This window comes from Xiphophorus couchianus, chromosome 3 (assembly GCF_001444195.1).
Source record: "Xiphophorus couchianus chromosome 3, X_couchianus-1.0, whole genome shotgun sequence".
NCBI classification, from domain to species: domain Eukaryota; kingdom Metazoa; phylum Chordata; class Actinopteri; order Cyprinodontiformes; family Poeciliidae; genus Xiphophorus; species Xiphophorus couchianus.
The window spans coordinates 18,809,114-18,827,181 of NC_040230.1; the positions used below are offsets into that span (position 1 = coordinate 18,809,114).

General features: G+C 36.4%; 4 protein-coding genes across 9 annotated transcripts; 3 read left to right on the forward strand and 1 right to left on the reverse strand.

Moving 5' to 3' along the window:
- The first annotated feature begins 307 nt into the window (after window positions 1-307).
- Window positions 308-2,473, forward strand: psenen (presenilin enhancer, gamma-secretase subunit). Of its 5 annotated transcripts, none has more exons than XM_028012846.1 (4): window positions 308-443; window positions 818-899; window positions 1,102-1,206; window positions 2,001-2,473. In XM_028012846.1, exons 2-4 carry the CDS (start codon window positions 839-841, stop codon window positions 2,138-2,140), a joined length of 306 nt encoding a protein of 101 aa, XP_027868647.1. In that variant the 5' UTR covers window positions 308-443; window positions 818-838; the 3' UTR covers window positions 2,141-2,473. The 5 variants fall into 5 exon arrangements, with proteins under 5 accessions (XP_027868647.1, XP_027868646.1, XP_027868648.1 ...); XM_028012845.1 differs by having other exon boundaries at window positions 313-447; XM_028012847.1 differs by having other exon boundaries at window positions 349-447; window positions 821-899.
- A 1,211-nt stretch (window positions 2,474-3,684) lies between these two features.
- On the forward strand, window positions 3,685-5,541 carry hspb6 (heat shock protein, alpha-crystallin-related, b6). The gene is made up of 4 exons (XM_028012844.1): window positions 3,685-3,897; window positions 3,986-4,134; window positions 4,462-4,584; window positions 5,191-5,541. The coding sequence occupies exons 2-4, from the start codon at window positions 3,988-3,990 to the stop codon at window positions 5,347-5,349; spliced, it is 429 nt and encodes a 142-aa protein (XP_027868645.1). The 5' UTR covers window positions 3,685-3,897; window positions 3,986-3,987; the 3' UTR covers window positions 5,350-5,541.
- A 145-nt stretch (window positions 5,542-5,686) lies between these two features.
- On the reverse strand, window positions 5,687-11,200 carry proser3 (proline and serine rich 3). The gene is made up of 13 exons (XM_028012840.1): window positions 10,875-11,200; window positions 10,692-10,803; window positions 10,026-10,285; window positions 9,277-9,407; window positions 9,074-9,135; window positions 8,614-8,699; window positions 8,401-8,534; window positions 8,029-8,264; window positions 7,429-7,949; window positions 6,623-6,767; window positions 6,183-6,342; window positions 5,972-6,053; window positions 5,687-5,820 (listed from the first exon to the last, which is right to left on the reverse strand). Exons 1-13 carry the CDS (start codon window positions 10,883-10,885, stop codon window positions 5,769-5,771), a joined length of 1,992 nt encoding a protein of 663 aa, XP_027868641.1. The 5' UTR covers window positions 10,886-11,200; the 3' UTR covers window positions 5,687-5,768.
- Window positions 11,201-11,364: 164 nt separating this feature from the next.
- On the forward strand, window positions 11,365-15,633 carry lin37 (lin-37 DREAM MuvB core complex component). Of its 2 annotated transcripts, none has more exons than XM_028012843.1 (9): window positions 11,365-11,771; window positions 12,054-12,129; window positions 12,214-12,261; window positions 12,390-12,419; window positions 12,597-12,682; window positions 12,824-12,984; window positions 13,652-13,783; window positions 13,906-13,976; window positions 15,320-15,633. In XM_028012843.1, exons 1-9 carry the CDS (start codon window positions 11,738-11,740, stop codon window positions 15,378-15,380), a joined length of 699 nt encoding a protein of 232 aa, XP_027868644.1. In that variant the 5' UTR covers window positions 11,365-11,737; the 3' UTR covers window positions 15,381-15,633. The 2 variants fall into 2 exon arrangements, with proteins under 2 accessions (XP_027868644.1, XP_027868643.1); XM_028012842.1 differs by having other exon boundaries at window positions 11,369-11,771; window positions 15,210-15,633.
- Window positions 15,634-18,068: the final 2,435 nt, after the last annotated feature.

The following is an 18,068-nucleotide window of genomic DNA, read 5'->3' on the forward strand; positions in this document are numbered from 1 at the left end:
TCTCAGACCCTCAATATCTAGTATTCCGGGAAATATGTGACATTCCAGGTTGGTCGGAATTTCCATCAAAGAGACATACAAATTTAAATTCTGCGGAGAATGTATGAAATGGTATACTAGTTGTAAAACGTTTTTGAAAGATAAAATCTGTTTTTTTTTCTCTACATTTAAATTAAATAATCTAGTCTCCAAAAGTTAATGTTTTTCTCCCCTTACAGGTATTTGACATTTTCTCATTATATTTATAAATTTGGGAACAACCCTCCATTGTGTGTGTGTGTGTGTGTGTCTCCTTCATCTGTACACTAGGTGGTAGTATTAATTCTAATACTGACTTGTGACTACTCAAAACAGAAGAAAGGTGATAAAGAAAACGACGAAGAGGGGATTGAGGAAGTGTTTATTTACTCGGTTCTCATTTTCAAGAGTTAGCCTTGGAGACTGTAGGTATGACAGGACGTTATTATAAAAAATATTGTTAATGTATGTTTAACATGATTTAAAAGACGCTGCCAAAGTGGATTACGGTCGTTTTTTTTCGAAGGTGACGTAACTGTTAGCAAAATGCTAACATTACCTGAGGCTATTTCAAGTCACTTGACAGTGGTTTAGTACATTTCTAAACAAGGTTCTCTAGTATATGTATTACGCTCAAGGTCTTTGATAAAGCTGGTTTGCTTTGCTAATTCAGTGGTTAGTCATCTTTTAAACGTAGCTAATATTGCCATGTTCAGTTTTCTCAAGTTTTATTTCTGTTAGCTATACCAAAGTGGAGCTAGCTCTAAACATCTCCTTGGAACTTTGTTTCTTCCTTCAGCAGGACCACTGTGCGTTTACCATGAACCTGGAACGACTTCCCAACGAAGAGAAACTCACCCTTTGTAGAAAATACTACTTGGGTAAGACATATTTTTGATAGGAATGCAAGCAGCTTTACTTGCCAATATATAGCAGTTGTAATTGCTATAATCTCCGTTATGGAGCCCAAACATGGAAACGGGAAGGGTGGATTACATATTAAGTCCAGGAGTAATGTATTCGTGTCATAGCATGATTTGGTTTCATATACCTTTAAATACTTGTGTTTTCTTGTGTTTTCAGGTGGTTTTGCTCTTCTTCCTTTCCTGTGGCTTGTAAACGTTGTTTGGTTTTTTAAGGAAGCTTTTCTGAAGCCGCCCTTCACTGAACAGACCCAAATTAAAACATGTAAGTTTCATGGACATTTTGGTGCAGAGTAATTCAAATTAACTAGAATTTAGTTAAATGCATAAAAACATATTGGTAGGTATTTTAGCAAAATTTCACAATGGATTATTTATTAAAACAAACAAAAAAACTAACTCAAAAGAATATTGAAACAACTTTTTGTTATTCATGACCATGCATGCATGACCATGATATTATGGTCATGCATCTAGGTTCAAAATTAAGATCACTACATAATTTTAGATTCACGTTGAAACCTCTCAAAAAGATCCCAAAAAAGCTTATTAAAAATGTTCAATAATGAACATTTGATGCCAGATCTATACTTCTAAGCAGTGCAAACAGCCTCAATGTCCTGTTTGTTACAGCAAATCATCATATCACCGTTAAAAGCAATAGCAGAATATTCTACTATGGAACAAAATATGTTCAGTATTTTTTTTTTCAAATGAACATTACTGTTGGTCCTAATATCAGGATAAAAGTTATTTTATTTTTGTCAACTTATGACTTTGCATAGACTAATAATAGCGTACAAAGAAAATCAGTAGATTTTTATTTCGTAAATAATAACCCTAAATAATGAATTATTACCAGACCCACTGGTAGTAACATGCATACTTTTTACCGATGTTAGTCCATTGATGATAGCTTCATGATTTTTTTTTTTGGTCTGAGTAATCAATCTTTAAAGCTCTCTTTCCATTTTTCTGCCTCAATACCAAGAAGTGTCCAGGGTAAATAATGTATAATACAAGTTTTTAATTAAAATACTTTCTCATTTTCTTTTCCAGATGTGAAGCGATCAGCACTGGGTTTGTTGTTTTGGGTCACAGTACTGACGACATGGATTACAATTTACCAACACTTCAGAGCACAGTGGGGGGAAGTGGGAGATTACCTTTCGTTCACAATTCCACTGGGCACGCCTTGAGACATTTGACCTCTGACCATCCTGGACCAAAGAGTTTTCTCTTTAATAAAGCAAAACAGATAAAGAATTGGTCTTTGTAACATTTATAACCTATACATTGTTGATACTGTAGAATTCATACATTTCTGTATGTTTTTAGTTTAGAGCCTTTTTTTCCTTTTTAGTATGAGCTAACAGTGTGTTGTCAGTGGATGTGCATTCAGATTTGTTTAGTTGAGAAAACTGATTTGATTTCACTGCTTTTTTGTTTCTTTTTCTAAAATATTGCTAAAATGACCTTGTGCACTCAAGGTGATTTTTACTTTCTGACCAATAAATACCCTTAATCTATAATGCCTTAAATTGTGTGTAAATTTTAAGGTGGGTTTGTGACTCTCTTCTATAAAAGCCACAACTTTAAATAAATAAAAAAGGGATTGTGGGACATAGTTACTCCAAAGTCATAACTATGAGGGAAAAATATTAAATTTGACTTTGAGAATGAGTTTCAATGTCATTTTGATTTTTACTGTCAGTCATTTGTGAGATACAGTGTCAAAATGTCAAATCTGAATCAGAATTGAAATAAAATGTAGCAATGATTTTCAGTTATAATTATGAGATATAGTCATCAATTCAAGTTTTAATGCTGCAAGAGACAAAGTTGCATCATAACTGTGACTTTGAAAATCTTAAGGTATATCTCTAAAACTGCCCTTTTAGAGAAGGTAGACATCTTATCTACCTTCATGATACATTTCTTTCTGCATCTATGAGCCTATGTTTTATTTTTCCTTATTGCTATATACCTCTCAGAGACCAGACAACCAGTGGCGCCTGTTATGAAACTCAATAACTTAATCCCTCCAAATGTCCCCTCTTGGCCATCATCCTGTATGAGTCATAGCATAATCGGGGCCACTTTTAGTCACAGTCAAAGCTTAGGTGCAAGGTTTAGCGTGGCTAGCAGGGAGAACATGTGCACATAACTGCTACATGTGTGAAGAAGAGTGAGGATCAACATGAGGTGCCACCCAATGAAACTGGCTTGTGGAAGTATTTTATTTTACTGTGCTGCACTGCTTATTTATCTTAGACATTTAAATGACTATATATCTTCACTATACGCACTTAGCAGCTTTTAGGATGTTCCTGGAAATGTATTTTGTTTAGTAATTCTAAAGAAAATACAGCTTGTAGGATATTCCTGGAAATATTTTAGTTTTTTGTTTTTTTTAACTCCAACTTAATACTGCCCATCCTGTTATGCAACAGGTGATTGATGATGTGTCAGGTACAGAACGCGTGCTTCTACATGTGTCTAGGACCCACTCTTCTTTTGAATTTATTTTTGGAAGGATCCTCCCCAACAACCAACTTATCCCACAGTTGTTCTGATGACTACACACCAGTAACAGGTTTATATTCATGTCATCGACCCAATAAAGGAGGGCTGCAACAAACACTTTAATTGACAATAAGCCAGCAACAGCTGTGTCATTCCCAAAACTTATACTCATCTGTGAGTGGACGGGACACCCAAGGGTACACAGTCTGGAATGTGACAGAGGCAAGGTGCCTCAGAATGAATGCCCAAGTCATTATGCAACTGCAATATAAAAGAGCCTGTGACGGTCAGTCACGTTCAGCCCGGTCAGAGAAGGAAAACTGGAATCGGACAGATCGTTCCTCCTACTCAGGATAAGTGGGAACGTAGCACCAGGGGCTGGCCTTTCTCTTTTTGCTCACTTGTTAGATCAGAGAATATATAAGTGAAGGTAAGCCGCTCCTCTCTGAGCATTCATTGCGCTCTATGGAACTCTTTTGATTGTTCTTTTTAATGTTTGGCTTTTTTTTACTTGTTAGACATGGATTTTATTGTGCCTCCCACTGTAACAACTGGTGGTATTCCATGGGAGAAGGTTTTACCTCCTCGGCTGAACGGGTCTCATGGCTATTATAACTGGTCGCCATCATTACTGATTCCAGAGACGGAGAGTGTCAGCTCTGCAGAGGTAGGTCATTTCTTTAATCTAGAGTTTAAAAAAGCCAAATGCTTAATAACACTTCAGATAAGAATAAAATGTTACCAAAACAATCTACTGCCAATCTTAAAATCAAATCTTAGTTTCAATTAAACACATCTTATATTTCTTTTCATTAAACACAGAAGACTGAATCAGTTAAATGCCCTCAAGAAAAATCTTTCTCTTTTGTTTACACCATGCATGCTCAAATACATCAAATTCACACAAAATTCATCAAAGGAAATATGTATTTTTTGTGCAATAATCGTTACCCTTTTCAAAAACATCAGACATTATTTCAACTTGTGTTGACAGGTCTACTGTGATGAGATCGGATTTACAGTTCAAGTAGATGTGAAGCATTTCAACCCGGAGGACCTGCTGGTCAAAGTTGTGGGCGACTTTGTAGAAGTGCAAGGACAACACAAAGAGCTGAAGGTCTGTTTACCAAGAGGAACACATTTTTTTTAATCTAATTTTGACTGTATGGGTTAAAAGACATTCCCTTGTGTCACCCAATAAGAAAACATGACAAGTAATATGGTTGGCACACATTCTTCATGAAGTCCTTCTTTAAATAACATGAATGAAAGAAGGAAGTAATGAGGTAAGGAATGAATGACAATGCAGGAAAGAAAAAGGTAGAAGGGAAATATAGAAGGATGAAGGAACAAAGGAATGCTAAAAAAGAAAATGAAGTTGAAAGGAAGAGCAGGAGATAAAGAACGAAAACACAGTGAAGAGGAAGGATAGAGGAAAATGGTAAAATAGGAAGGACAGAAGGATGCTAAGAGTAAAGGTAGCCAAGACAACCTTTTTACAGATGGGATGTAGCATAATGTCTGTGAAAACAAATTTTCCTCCACACTTTTACTTCCCCAACCTCTCTTACCAGACCTGGAAAAATACTAAAATGAAAATCCTTTTATTTTACCATGGTTTTTTTTAGAGTGTATTGGGAGCCCTGATGTAATCTTCTAACCAGAGCAAAATTTAAAATGACTGATTTATTCTTTAAACTTGTATTTAACTGTCTCCTGGCAGAAGGAGGGCCACGGCTTTACAACACTGCAGTTTAACCGCCGCTACCGAATCCCAAAGGGCGTGAACATCATGGCGCTGGAGTCAGCTGTCTCCCCTGAAGGCATTCTCATCATATCAGCCCCAATGCTGCAGATCGAAGGCACCAGATGCCTGACTTAACACAGAGGCCTCGCTCATCTTCGCCATATAAGAAAATAAAACAGCGGCCTTTATAAACACTGAGACACAAAGCAGATTTACTCCCAACAGCACACAGCGTACCGAAATACCCATCTGTTTTGTTTTGCTCCTGGCACTGTTCTGATATTCCCCGCTCTTTGTGGTTTGTATATAAAGTACTCCTCTAGTATTGCTCGTCGATCGTCCACAGTATTTCAACAAACAGCTCTCTGTAAATATTCCTAACTCACTGTTGAAGCTGCTATACCTTTGAGCAACATTTGTAAATGAACTATATTGTGATTGTAATTAATGCATATAGACATATTCCAAACTGTATGTTGAAATATTATCATATAAATAAACTTTATTTCAATATAAAACTGCAAAAAAAACAACAAAAAAACAGTCTGATTTGTTCAAGCCACTGCTTGTCCCTCCTGGAATTCATTCAGCCTCACGTCCACCTCTCTGAAAGAAGAAAGAGGAAACATCATCTTCACAGTGTCGATTTGATGAATGAATCTAATAAAAATCCAAAAGTATCGAAAATAAGATCAGGTCAGAAATGTAAGGCCATAAAAAAGCAAACTGATTAAACTATAGCTTTATTTAAATCTACCTTATCTGATCTTTCACCCATTTTCTCTGTTGGCGGAGGACTTGCAACAGAGGGTCATCTTCAAACTCTTTTTCATCAGAATCTGACACAAAATCCAGATGTACAGAAAGAAAGATTTGATGCTACAAGCATATGCAGGAGTTGTAAAGCAGTATTGGAATATAAATATTTCTTAGTCATTGCCTGGACTGCAACCAAGCCACAGGATTACCTTCAGCCTCTTGTAGCAGCTGTGAAATGACCTGCAGCGAGTTCTGTGTAACATTTAAAGGAACTGGGGACCCTGAAGGTGAGGAGATGTTTTTAGGAGTAGAAACGGATGAAACTGGAGTCTTCTGAGCCACCGTAGGGAACAAAACCTCTGAAACTACCTGTTAAAGTCCACCAAGAACAATACTTGATTCAGATTGCAAGTTGCAGTGTTAGTACACTAAACCACAAGATTTATTTTACACTGAACATATTAAAATGTGTACTAGTATGCAAATTTATCATTAACTGGTGAGTGATACAGGTGCTCTAACAGTAAATATGCACCCTGTCTACCCACTTTCGAGACAGGCAAGTATGCATGTAAGTAAAAGCAGAACTTGAACTGAGATTGTATTTTAGTAAGATTTAGAATATCGCTCAGCATGCATGTTTACTCACCTGTCCTAAGGCAGTGTGAACTGGAGAGGACGGTGGTCCATGACCCCCACTGCAGCTTTCCTTTGGAACCGCCTTGCCTTCATCATGATGATGCTGCTCTTTTACTGATGATGTGTATTTTGGATTGCTCGAATTTGAAGAATCCCTGATTGAACAGCAATCACAGTAAACATGTTAACCAGCTAAAAAAAAAGCATTCATATTTCATTATACAGGTTCGCTTTAATCCCTTAGAATATCTGATGAATTTCAGCAAATCAATCAAAAAGTGAAACTTATATTGACTGTTATGTTGAAACTTTTAAAAACAGAAATGGTCCATTGATGAGGACAGTGTGCTTTAAAATGTCACTGCTAAACAAGCTTGTCATTCACAGAATGTTGTATGCAAGGATATTAATGGAAGATTGAGCTGAAAGAAAAACGGTGAATGACCAACTAAGACTATGAAGAACTTATAATTCAAGCAAAAAAAAACAAAAAAAACAACAAAAAGAACAATTGAAGCAAAGAAAACATATTGAGGGCATATCATGTAGAAAGCATGGACATTCCTTTCAGTGGGATTCATTTCTGCTTAAAAAAGCAAATAGTCATTTTGAGAAACAGTTGTGTTTTTTTTTTGTTGCCACAAGCCATTAATCTAACAATTTAATTTATATATATATATATATATATATATATATATATATATATATATATATATATGAGCTTGACTTTTAGAGCAGAGTTACAGTAATAATTGAACTTTTAGAAGATATTCAGGTTTACAGATCTACACCTGTAATAAGTTGTTCATATTTCACCTCACAGCTTTCCTCTGCTGCCTGGAAGGTAGGGCTGTCTTCTGGTCAGACTCTTTTGTCACCAGTTTCTTCTTCTTGTTCTTACGGCGTATTTTTTGCTGACTAGGACCATCTCCTTTTATGTTTCCAGAGGATGCATGCCGTGAGGCTGGCAAACGTTCTTTGACAGGCCGGTCACTGTTGGTTCTCAATAAGCTTTCTGAGACTTGGGTTTCTCTGTGGACAGCTTTGGTTTGGGGCTCAGCCAGCTTCTGTGAAATGCTTCGCTCATCATTAGCAAGAGTTGGCTGGTTGGGGCAGGGAAGGACATCACAGAGTAAGTGCATGTGAGCAGGAATATGGGAAAGAGTCTGGGTTTGAGACATCACAGAAGAAGAGGGAACACCAGCAGTAAGGAAGAGTGGAGAACTTAGAGCTGGAGCACCTCGTCTGTGGGCCTCAGTGGTTTCTGCTTGGGAAGAGGTCATGTATGGATGTGCGTCGCTTTCTGAGAAGCGAGGAGGCTGGGAGCTCTGTTGATGCTACAGATTATACAACAAGGATTATAATTATGCTATTTTGTGTTTGACATAAAACAAATATACACTTTTAAAATCCAACCTTGCAAGCTTCTCCACTGACTGATGCATGGACCAAACTGGGGGCTTGCCAGCTGAAAGCAGAATCATGAAGCCCCGATTGCTTCATGGACTGGGACCACCCTCTAGCCTGTTCCATCTTTCTCCGTAATCGCCACTGGAACAAAATATCGTCCTCCGGGCGAGTGGGAGGTGTCATGGTGGGCATGACATATTTCTGAGAGGAGGCAGCAGCAGCTGGGTCTGGACAGATCGCCGCTGTAAACACAAAAAGCACAGCCGTAATGTTTGTAGTAACAAATGCAAGACAGGGTAAGGTTTCTTGCATCAACATCAACTAAAACTGGAAATTAATGGCTGCATTCAAAGATGTATTTCACGTTATGTGCCTCACCATTAGTTGATTTCATCAAACTGGGAATCAAAGGCTGTCGCACTGGCTCGTTCACACTGACGGGAGAGGAGAAATCGGAGCAGCCTAGGCCATCTGAACTAACAGGAATGGACCGATCACTCGGACTACATTCACTATTGGAAAGATAACAGTTTTATTTCAACTCAAGAACACTAACCACTTATCGGTACTGCTAGGTAATGCACTACACACCCTCTCAGTAGAAGTCTGCTTGCTCTTTCTTGAAGGTTTATTAATTCTGTATCATCATATTCCCCCTGAGAGCAGTCAGACCCGACCTGGGGAACAAAGAAAATTGTTTAGCCCTAAACAACAGAGTGAGTGAATACAAATACAATACAGCACTTTAGGAAAAACTAAATGATAAATCTCAAGAAGCAAATTATCTGGCTTTCTAAGAAATGTCCTGGTAATTTTTGAAATCATTTTTAGAAACTATACATTTGACAACAGCAGGCTGAAGTGTGTATTTAATTATTAATAGTAGAACCTAAAGTGTCTACAACTAAGAGAGGTTTTAAATTAAAATAGAAGGGTGAGCATGTAATTAGATAATTACAATCTGCAGTACACCTATTTTTTTCCTGTCCAGATGGTTAAGCGAATCTGGTTTCACAGTGTTTAATTTGAGTAAACTTATTAATGCACTCACATTTAAGAATATGTCATGTTGAGGCTGCGCATCTAGACTGTCAGTGGTAGAATCATGGCCGTCTTTCAGGGACAGGGAACATCCATGCATTGAAAAGAAACATATATTATGTTTGTTAGAGAAAGTAAGAGCAAAATTCACAAGTTCATGGTTTATCCACATAAATACACCAACAGAGAGTGTGCCTTTGTCTAGTGATTTACCTGGGTTTGAACTGGGGACTGATGAATGGATCATCCACCAAAACGGGATCTGTTCCCCCCCATCAGTAGAAATCATCTGTCGGCGCTCTGCTCGACTCTTAGGCCGACCATGACGAAAACGTTCTATGTATCTGTAAAAGTACGTATTAGTACTTCCCAAAGCAAAAATATATATGTATATATACTTACAGTGAGTTGGACAAGTATTCATAGTCCTTGAACATTTTGTCACATTATCACCACAAAACTCAAAGGGGATGCTCCTTCAGCAGAGATAAGGAAGTTTCTGATTTGAATTGACAGTAAGATGGATTGTGCTAAATGTTGAACAAGTCAGGAAGATAGTCTGTTAGAGGATGTAGAAGATTTTGAAACAGGTGTGAACATTCACCTTCCACAAGACAACGACCCGACTCTCCATCCAATTTGACTGAGTTATTTCCAAAGATGAACAAGGAAAAAATCGGTCACTATTTGTACAAATATGTCAACAGACCTGCAGCTGTTATTGCAGGAAAACATGTTTTTTCATATTTCTGTGTAATTAGGAAATGCCACTCTTTCTTGATTTTTATTTGTAAACGCTTTTTCTCTCAGTTCACATTTAAGATCTCACTTTTCAAGTTTAGCACATAAGTTCAGACAAAATACACTGAAATTTGTGGTAATAACATGAAAAATGTGAAAAAGTTGAGGACTATGAAAACGTCTGCAAGGCACTGTAATTAGGAAAACAATGGGAAACATACTTTGCGAGTACAGAATCCTCCTTCACTCCAGATGGAACTGTGGATGTCTCTAATTTTGTAGAGAGTTGTGGCAACATTTCAGGGATATCAGCATTACCCTCAGGAGAGGATCCACATTCGGTAGAGGGCCAGATCTCGGTAAATACATGCTGTCCATCACTGGAGGGAAAATCATGAATTTCATACAGCTGTTGGCTTTCCCGGCTTAGAGAGCGAGGTGGACTATTAGAGGTCTGATGTAAACGAACAGGACTTAGAGTCTGTAAAAGACAAAAACAGACCAAAAAATGAGACGTTGTATTAGTAGATCAAGTCAATTAGAGATAAATTAAATTCCATTTGAATTCAATCTTAGTTAGAACACAACAGTCGAATTTGGTGTATTATCCAAATCGACAAAAATACAGTACAGACCAAAAGTTTGGACACACTTTCTAATTGAATTCAATGAGAAGGTGTGTCCAAACTTTTGGTCTGTACTGTATATCTGGTTAAGGCAACCTTGTGGATGACAACATAAGATTAAACCCCTACTGAGCGAGCAAAAGATGAAGTTCTACACACTAAAATAATGCAGGAAGAGCTGCAAATGATGAAGTAGAGGGGTTTTAAGGTCCAGTCTGCAAATTAATTGTGTATATGTTAGAAGCTGTATTTTAAACATACAATTTTCTTCTCTTTTTTTGACAGGGACTTCTTGCGTGATGGGTAGTAGTGTGCCCTCGTCTTCACCGTGGATACAGGTGGGAATGGATTCTGCCTCGTAAACAGTGGTCCGCTAAAACACAACAAATTTTACTTACTGTAATTTCTAATTACAAAAGTAAAAATGTGCCCATTGCTTCTTACCTGGATTTCATAGCAACTTCAAGATGTCACAGTTTAGTTAACAGTTAGCTTAACACTAACACAAATTAACGTCAGTATAAAAAATATTGATTTGCAACTCGACAAGCCACTTTTGCAGCGCTTGTCTGACCTTGTAGTCAATAGTTACCATGGAAGCAAACGCAGGGTGGAACGAAATAGCTTATGTAAATACACACAGCACGTTAAAGACCTGCTTAACGTCAAATATAATCTTAAACAAAAAACATCACTTTAAAACTGTCTGCTTTTAAAAAAAGAAAAACTATCAGAAGCTCTCGAGTCTGTCGATAGAAGCACAAGACATGTTTACTGCTACGTTTGTTCACGCACCAGCCAATAGACGACGAGTAAAAATTGATTGAGGCATGATTTGTCCAATCACAGATGATACATTGTTCACACAGGCACCAATCGGGTGATTGGAGACCGGCAGCGCGCGGAAGAGGAAAGCCAGCTTCGAGCTTGTCAAAAACAAGCTAACTTAGCAACGGTAGTTGAGCTAGTACCTTTTATTCTCCGAAACAGTAATAAACGAAGTAAGGTATTTATAGGTAATAATATGTAATTGTTTTGGAGCTACTAGAATAACACATTTTCAGTATAAGTGTCTGTATTTAGAATTTAGATTTTGGAGTCGCTTTAACAGTTTATGTAGGCTAATGAAGAAGGGTGGCTAACTGGCTGAACAACTAACCGTAGCTAACTGGCTAACGTTGCTGTTACCGAGCAATCAACAAGAGGTCGTTGTTAGCTCAGAGACCCGGGTATACCTCTGTTAGAGATACAAAACAGCTGTTTTAAGTCTGTTTTTCTGAGCAGCCCGTGGGAGTAAACTGAACAAAATGCACCACGTCAAGATAAAAACAGAAAGGCCAGGTAAGATATTCATAATTATAAAACTTAATAAAGTTGCCACCAATCACAAAATAAAGTACTTCGGAAATAATGTTTTGTATTTTACATTATTATTGTATTAAAATTTCTTGAACATGATTTGTGTTTGCTTTTCATAAAGTGTAGAAAACATGGGAAAACTAAAATTGTACATTTATATTTATTTTGCATCTCCGCTAATATCGTGATTTTTAAAAAAACACCCTTTTCTAAATCTCAGTGTATTTGTTGATTACTGTTTTATGAATAATTTTGCTTCTTTAGATCTGGAGAGCACAGGTGCTCGCGGCAGGTTGGATGCGGTGCTAAAGGGTCTAGTAGAAAAGAGTGAAAATGAAAGGTTTGTAAATTATAATCAATATATTGATTATCACAACCGTGAAAACTTTTGATGCTAACAGTTGTTTTTCTGCACTTTAAACAGAGAACCAAATGAAGACCCAGGAAAGTTGTCAGTGGATACTTTAAGCAAGTAAGGACTCGTATTAATTTATTCTTTCACTTTATTAAACGTAGATATCTTTTTACCTTCACATTATTGCACCTTTGTGTCAGTATTGTTGCATTGTAGTCATCCAATGGCCTCTCTGCTCATTTTAGAGATTTGTCTCCGTCATCTGCTGGAAAAAGGTAAATGTGTCTTTTGATGAACATAAACATGTTTCTCCTTTTATGTCCAGATAAATGTTTGCATCACAAATCCATAAATTACATTTATTGCTTATTATTTATTATTAAATGTTTTGGACAGTCCTACACGTAGGTCCCAATGGTTAAATGAGTTTTGTTTTTCTTCTTCATTTTCAGACCTTCAGCAAGATTTCCACAGCACAGAAGGAAGAAAAGAAAGGAGATGGATGAGGGCATCCCAGAGACCAATCAACATAAACAGAGTAAATTGAATGCAATTAATACAATGAGAGATTATTAATTGTACCTAATTTATTATTGGTCCATTTATCTATTTACTGTATTGTGAATTGTGTCTTTTTTTATATGTCCTTGTATTTTCTGCCCTTCTCCCTTTTATTTAGATGCATACATTATTAAGTTGTTTGATCGCAGTGTTGATTTAGCTCAATTCAACACCACCACCCCACTGTATCCAATCTGCCGATCCTGGATGAGAAACAATCCTTCCTTTAGGGAACCCACAGCTTCTCCAAGCTCCCCTCAAAGCATACCAGAAGAGGAGGTGGGACTGTAAATAAGTTTGTCACTTTTATTTTGTTCATCACACACAAGCATTAACAAAAAAGTAGAGGAGTAAACTCTGGATGTTTATGACAACCAATGGCTACATTACAGTTGATGTTTTTTTGACTGTTTTTAAAAAAAAAAAAATTGCTAAAGCATTGGTTAGGTAAATGTTTTTTTTTCTCTCAGTCATAATATATACTTTCTTTGAATCCGTTTCCCATTACCTTCTTCATCTCATGTTTGAGGTTTCATGGAAACCAAGTCAGAACAAAAGGAGGCAGATGCAGAAAAAAATGACTAACAACTCCTACGATTCTTTGTAGCTTTTAGAAATGAAAAGAAAAGTGGTCATGTTCAAAGTGGGCAATTATGTAGTCAGTTTTAATAATGTCTAGATAACCCTGTGAATACTAGAAACCTGACTTTTGGAAATCTCTACTTTGCAAAGCATTTTTTGCCACATATTTGGAAGCAAATAGCTAAACATTTCAGTTGGGCCAAATATCTGTTTTCATGTGGACAGAGACTTATTCGCAGTTTAGTTAAGGTTGTTTTTAGGAGGTGACACGTTTGTTAAAGCCAATCTCTGTATTAATACATTAGAATAGCTTCAATGAGAACTTATTAAATTAGTTTTAATTTAGAAAATTTGTTTTTTTTAGGTCACAGACATGATGAATGGCAAAGGTCAGAATGTGTACCGACTTCCTCCTCCATCTGCCTGTCCAGTGAGCCCCTCTGGTGAACTCATCAATCTCAGGATCCCACAGACTGAAAAGCCCACTATTTCCAAGGTTCTAAAATTATGTGATTATTTCAATGATATTTTTTTCTTTTTCAATTTTACTGGGAAATGGAAGTTCAAATCTCTACTTACATATTGCCTGTGATGAATAAAGTTGCTCTCTTTGCACAGTTCACAGAGGTTCCCGTATCAGGAGCTCTCATCAGTGACCACATGGAACGTTGGAAAAAGATAAGACAGAAGTAAGTACTTCATGAGCTGTTTTAGACCCTTTATTATTGTTTTTGGAAAGATTTATTCTTGCTCAGAAACAGTCATGATAGTCCAAGATTCACTTTCAGTGTTATCTGGGACTGTAGTTAATCTGATTCAGAATGCTTTTACCAGCACTTATTGGTTAAGTTATGGTTAAGCAAGTATTGGGAAAGCTATCTGTTTTGAAGGTAAAGGGTGATTGTCAAAAACATATATGATTAAATAAATTAATTGTGGACAACCTGCCCATGAAAGAATTAACCAGCATTTCCAAGAGGTAAATGCATAACTAGAAAGTTATGGGGAGTTAAAATATAAAACTTTTGAGAGCTTGAGTTTCCCTTTAAACTTTGAACACTCCCAGCTGCCCTCAGGTCTCCAACAAAATAGCTCCACAGCTGGTGCCATGGAAACTAAATGATGCCTTTCAAGATTTTTTCCAAAATTTCAGGATTAACACTTGCACCTACCTTCCTGAGAAGTGGAAAAAACACATTATTCTACAGCAAATCCAAAAGATATATTTTAAAAGAATTTGTAAATCAAAGAAAGTCAATGCAAAGATCTTAAATCAGAATGATGTGAGGAAGGTATTGTTTATTTGGTCATCTAGTTCTGAGTCCTTTGACATTTCTTTCCCCTTTTATTTCCATTTCTGTGTATTTGCTGGTTCATGTTGTGTCACCTTTTGTGTTTCTCATTAGAGAAATGACTTCCTCACAAATGAGAGTCTGTTATACCAAATAGGTTTCCCATGATCCCTACACATCATAAGTGATGAAAGTTGTGCCATGGGGAAAATCTAATTTTGGGAATTCTTCAGAGCTTCCACAGTGCTCCTTTTTTCCACAGTTGTTCAGTAACTGAAATAAGCAGAAAGGGAAAGAAATGGGGTGATAAGGTCAACTGTGTTTGGGTAACCAGTTGTGGTGCAATTGTTTTCAGTAAAAACATTTTGAGAAATGACAGTGATTCCCATTTGTTTTCAAAAGAAACGTGTCTTCAGTTCCCCACATTTTTTACATACCACAGATATTTTAGGTGCAAGAATATTATTTGTGACATTTTCATAAAATGAGAACAGTGTAAATGCTAGCAAATAATAGCTGCAAGCTAGTATTACAACAAAAACAATGTCTTTTAAAAATAATTAAATACATCACAATTAACACTTTTTAGAAGAGTTTTATATTTAGAAGTTTTTTTTTTTCTTGCCATAGATGGAAGGAATGCTCCAATAAAAACCAGATGAGATACAGTGAGAGCATCAAGGTTCTGAAGGAAATGAAGGATCTCTATGACCACTGACTGCCTGCCTTGTATTTGTTAGCTGCAGAATGGACTCTCCACATTTGGAAAGGAGCCATGCATTCATATTTGATGTTCGATGACTCCTGCATACAACCATAGATGAGTAGAACGAAATAGCAGAACTTTGAACCTTAACAGACTTTTTGTCCCTTAAGTTACAGAAATGATATTTTCAATTTCCTGTGTGGGGGTATGTTGGAGTGTCAGACCTGATACTCAAGTACATTTTGTGTAAATGTCTAAATAAATGACTTTTGAGGTAGTATTTTTCTCACACACATACTGGTACGTTCTTGATATAATCCAAAAATGATTAAAGTCTACTGTAATGTATTCCTGTGTTTGTGGTTTTTGTTTATTTTCTGTCTATTAGATAAATCTTTGTAACAAAAAAATTAGAGCTGAAATGGTTGGTTATTTTCTAAGCACACACAAGTTATCCATACTGATTTTTTTTTTCTTGGAACATGCTTGATTTTTATTTTTCTTTATCGTGACTAATTGTAAGAGCTCAGTTTCATTATTCTGCAAGTGGGGAAGCCCCAAAAATCGAGTGTTCTCATTCGTTATCTCTAATGCAACGGACCTGATTAGATATCAGGTAACAGAACCAAAAAACATGCAACATTTCTTGGAATTATTAAAAACGTCTGATTACTGCAGCAACAAATTACTGCAGCATTTCACCGAAGTGTCATTTCACTTCAGATTGAAGTTAACATACTGGACTTTTGTCTCGTTGGCCTGCTGTGTAGTTCTCCCATAATTGTTAGTTTTACTGCTATAATGGTAGAATTACAATAAGTGTAACTACATACATGCAAAGTTCAATTTCATTTGGTGGTTGTGGTCATTGTGTACTTGACTTTGTCTTGTACCAGTGGTTTATATGTAATTCTCTGCCCGATATACAGCAGAAAGATGTAGTTATGTCTTTTTTTTTCCAAAATTGCCTGTTCACTTTAAAGAGAACACAGACTCATTAAGTCAGTTTGTTTCAGTACTTTTATCCAATTCAAATTCCAGAGTTTCAGTTCATTATGTTCATGTTCAACCCTATACTAGATACATGCAGGTCCCATTTACACAACCAGTTGCAGCATTTTACCCTACTGCTTATGTTTCAGATCACACGGTCTAACCTTACAAACAGGAAGTCTAGCACCTCTAGCACCAACCTCTGTGGTGTGATGTAAGATAACGTGCTGTTGAGCACGTGAGTAACATTCTTATAAATAAGCTCACAAAAGTTGTTCAACAGATTTTGTATCAGTATTCTTTTTATTATGCCTAAATCTGAATCATGGGATTGTAAAATGGAGCCCATTATTGTTATAACTCTATAAATAAGCATGTGTGGACAAACTTAACTTTACAACTTAATGTGAATTAAATAAAATTTTACATTTTGGACGATGCAACTTTGAGCAATTCTGAATAATTTCACATATGAAATTTGACATACCTATGGGGTTTATTTCTTCACTTTGCTAACTCCTTCAAAGTCGAGAAAAAAAGCTTTCAGAAACAAGATCTGAGATCTTGTGTGGTTTCCTTTACATGAGCAAGACCAACAAAAATGTCAAAAAATCACCGTTGTAGTTCATTTCTGAACCTGCAAGATCTATAATGATTAACTCTTCTAAATTGGAAATTGGATTTCTACAAAAGTCCAATGTCTTTATTCCATTATAAATGTCATTTTATAGTCATAGTAGTCATTTTATTGTTGAGTTTGTAAAAATGAAAAAGATATGCCTTTTCAACTTGACAGTTTTGGCCCTTGATGCAAAAAAAATTTGGGCACCACTGTCTTAAGGAAGCTGAGGTGATTAGAGGGGTCTTCTGCTCATCTGCATTATTAGCTCTTATGTATCTCATATTTGTCTGGGCGTTACTCCATACATAACCTTTTGATTTGGCTGTAGCAAAGTGCCTCTGGAATGAATTCATGGTTTATTATGGGATTCCAGAGCATATACACTCAGACCAGGTACAGATTTTGAGTCCAAGCTCATTAAAGAGCTCTGTGAAGTTGTTGGCATAAAGAAGAGTCAAACTACCTCATACTCCCTCCAGCAGTCGAACCAGGAATTTTTCTGCTTTGTTTTCATTATTAACTTACTCATAATTAGCCATTTTAATATCCATATATGTAATATATGTTACATTAGCACTAGCCCTAACATGGCATGTCCTTACTATAAATCCTTCTCTATTTGTTGGCTTCAGGTAATATTTTATGTCTGAGAAACCACATTTTGAGTTTTACTTTGCTGTATGCGATAATTTTAAAGAGGATCAGGAATAAATTAACTTTTTGATGTAAAGCAGCTGAATAATTTTTTTTTGCAATGAGCAAGTATAGCTTTGATCTACCTTTTCTGTAGTACAGTGCAACAATATGAAGTTAAGCTATAATGATGTGAACATATTTGTTTAAATTCATGCTATAACCTGACAGAAATAGGATGAATTGCAGTTTTCCATTATGCAGTTTTATAGTTTAAACAGATCTTATTTTGCCCCGGTTTAGTTTTAGATTATATATTTGCCTTTCCAGTCCAGAAATGACATCACATAGACTTTCAGACTTTAAGACTTTGGCAATTTGAGCACAATTGCCAAACTTAATTTCACTGTTTTATTTACATGCGGTTTAGAACAGTGGTTCCCAAACCTGGTCCTCAAGTACCCCTGTCCTCCATGTGTAGGTGTCGTCTTGCTTCCAAACACCTGACTTAAATGAATGGATGATTTGGTGGCTG

Excerpts from the sequence above, each read along its gene's own strand:
- psenen (XM_028012846.1), top strand. The coding sequence starts at position 839 with ATGAACCTGGAACGACTTCCCAACGAAGAGAAACTCACCCTTTGTAGA. Across the intron at positions 900-1,101 it reads TTGTAGAAAATACTACTTGG|GTGGTTTTGCTCTTCTTCCT; the intron begins GTAAGACATATT and ends TTGTGTTTTCAG. Across the intron at positions 1,207-2,000 it reads ACAGACCCAAATTAAAACAT|ATGTGAAGCGATCAGCACTG; the intron begins GTAAGTTTCATG and ends TTTCTTTTCCAG.
- hspb6 (XM_028012844.1), top strand. The coding sequence starts at position 3,988 with ATGGATTTTATTGTGCCTCCCACTGTAACAACTGGTGGTATTCCATGG. Across the intron at positions 4,135-4,461 it reads AGAGTGTCAGCTCTGCAGAG|GTCTACTGTGATGAGATCGG; the intron begins GTAGGTCATTTC and ends TTGTGTTGACAG. Across the intron at positions 4,585-5,190 it reads GACAACACAAAGAGCTGAAG|AAGGAGGGCCACGGCTTTAC; the intron begins GTCTGTTTACCA and ends GTCTCCTGGCAG.
- proser3 (XM_028012840.1), bottom strand. Across the intron at positions 10,286-10,691 it reads CAAAAAAAGAGAAGAAAATT|ACTCTAAGTCCTGTTCGTTT; the intron begins GTATGTTTAAAA and ends TGTCTTTTACAG. Across the intron at positions 9,136-9,276 it reads AGTCCCCAGTTCAAACCCAG|ACGGCCATGATTCTACCACT; the intron begins GTAAATCACTAG and ends TGTCCCTGAAAG.
- lin37 (XM_028012842.1), top strand. The coding sequence starts at position 11,738 with ATGCACCACGTCAAGATAAAAACAGAAAGGCCAG. Across the intron at positions 12,130-12,213 it reads GAAAAGAGTGAAAATGAAAG|AGAACCAAATGAAGACCCAG; the intron begins GTTTGTAAATTA and ends CACTTTAAACAG. Across the intron at positions 12,262-12,389 it reads TCAGTGGATACTTTAAGCAA|AGATTTGTCTCCGTCATCTG; the intron begins GTAAGGACTCGT and ends TGCTCATTTTAG.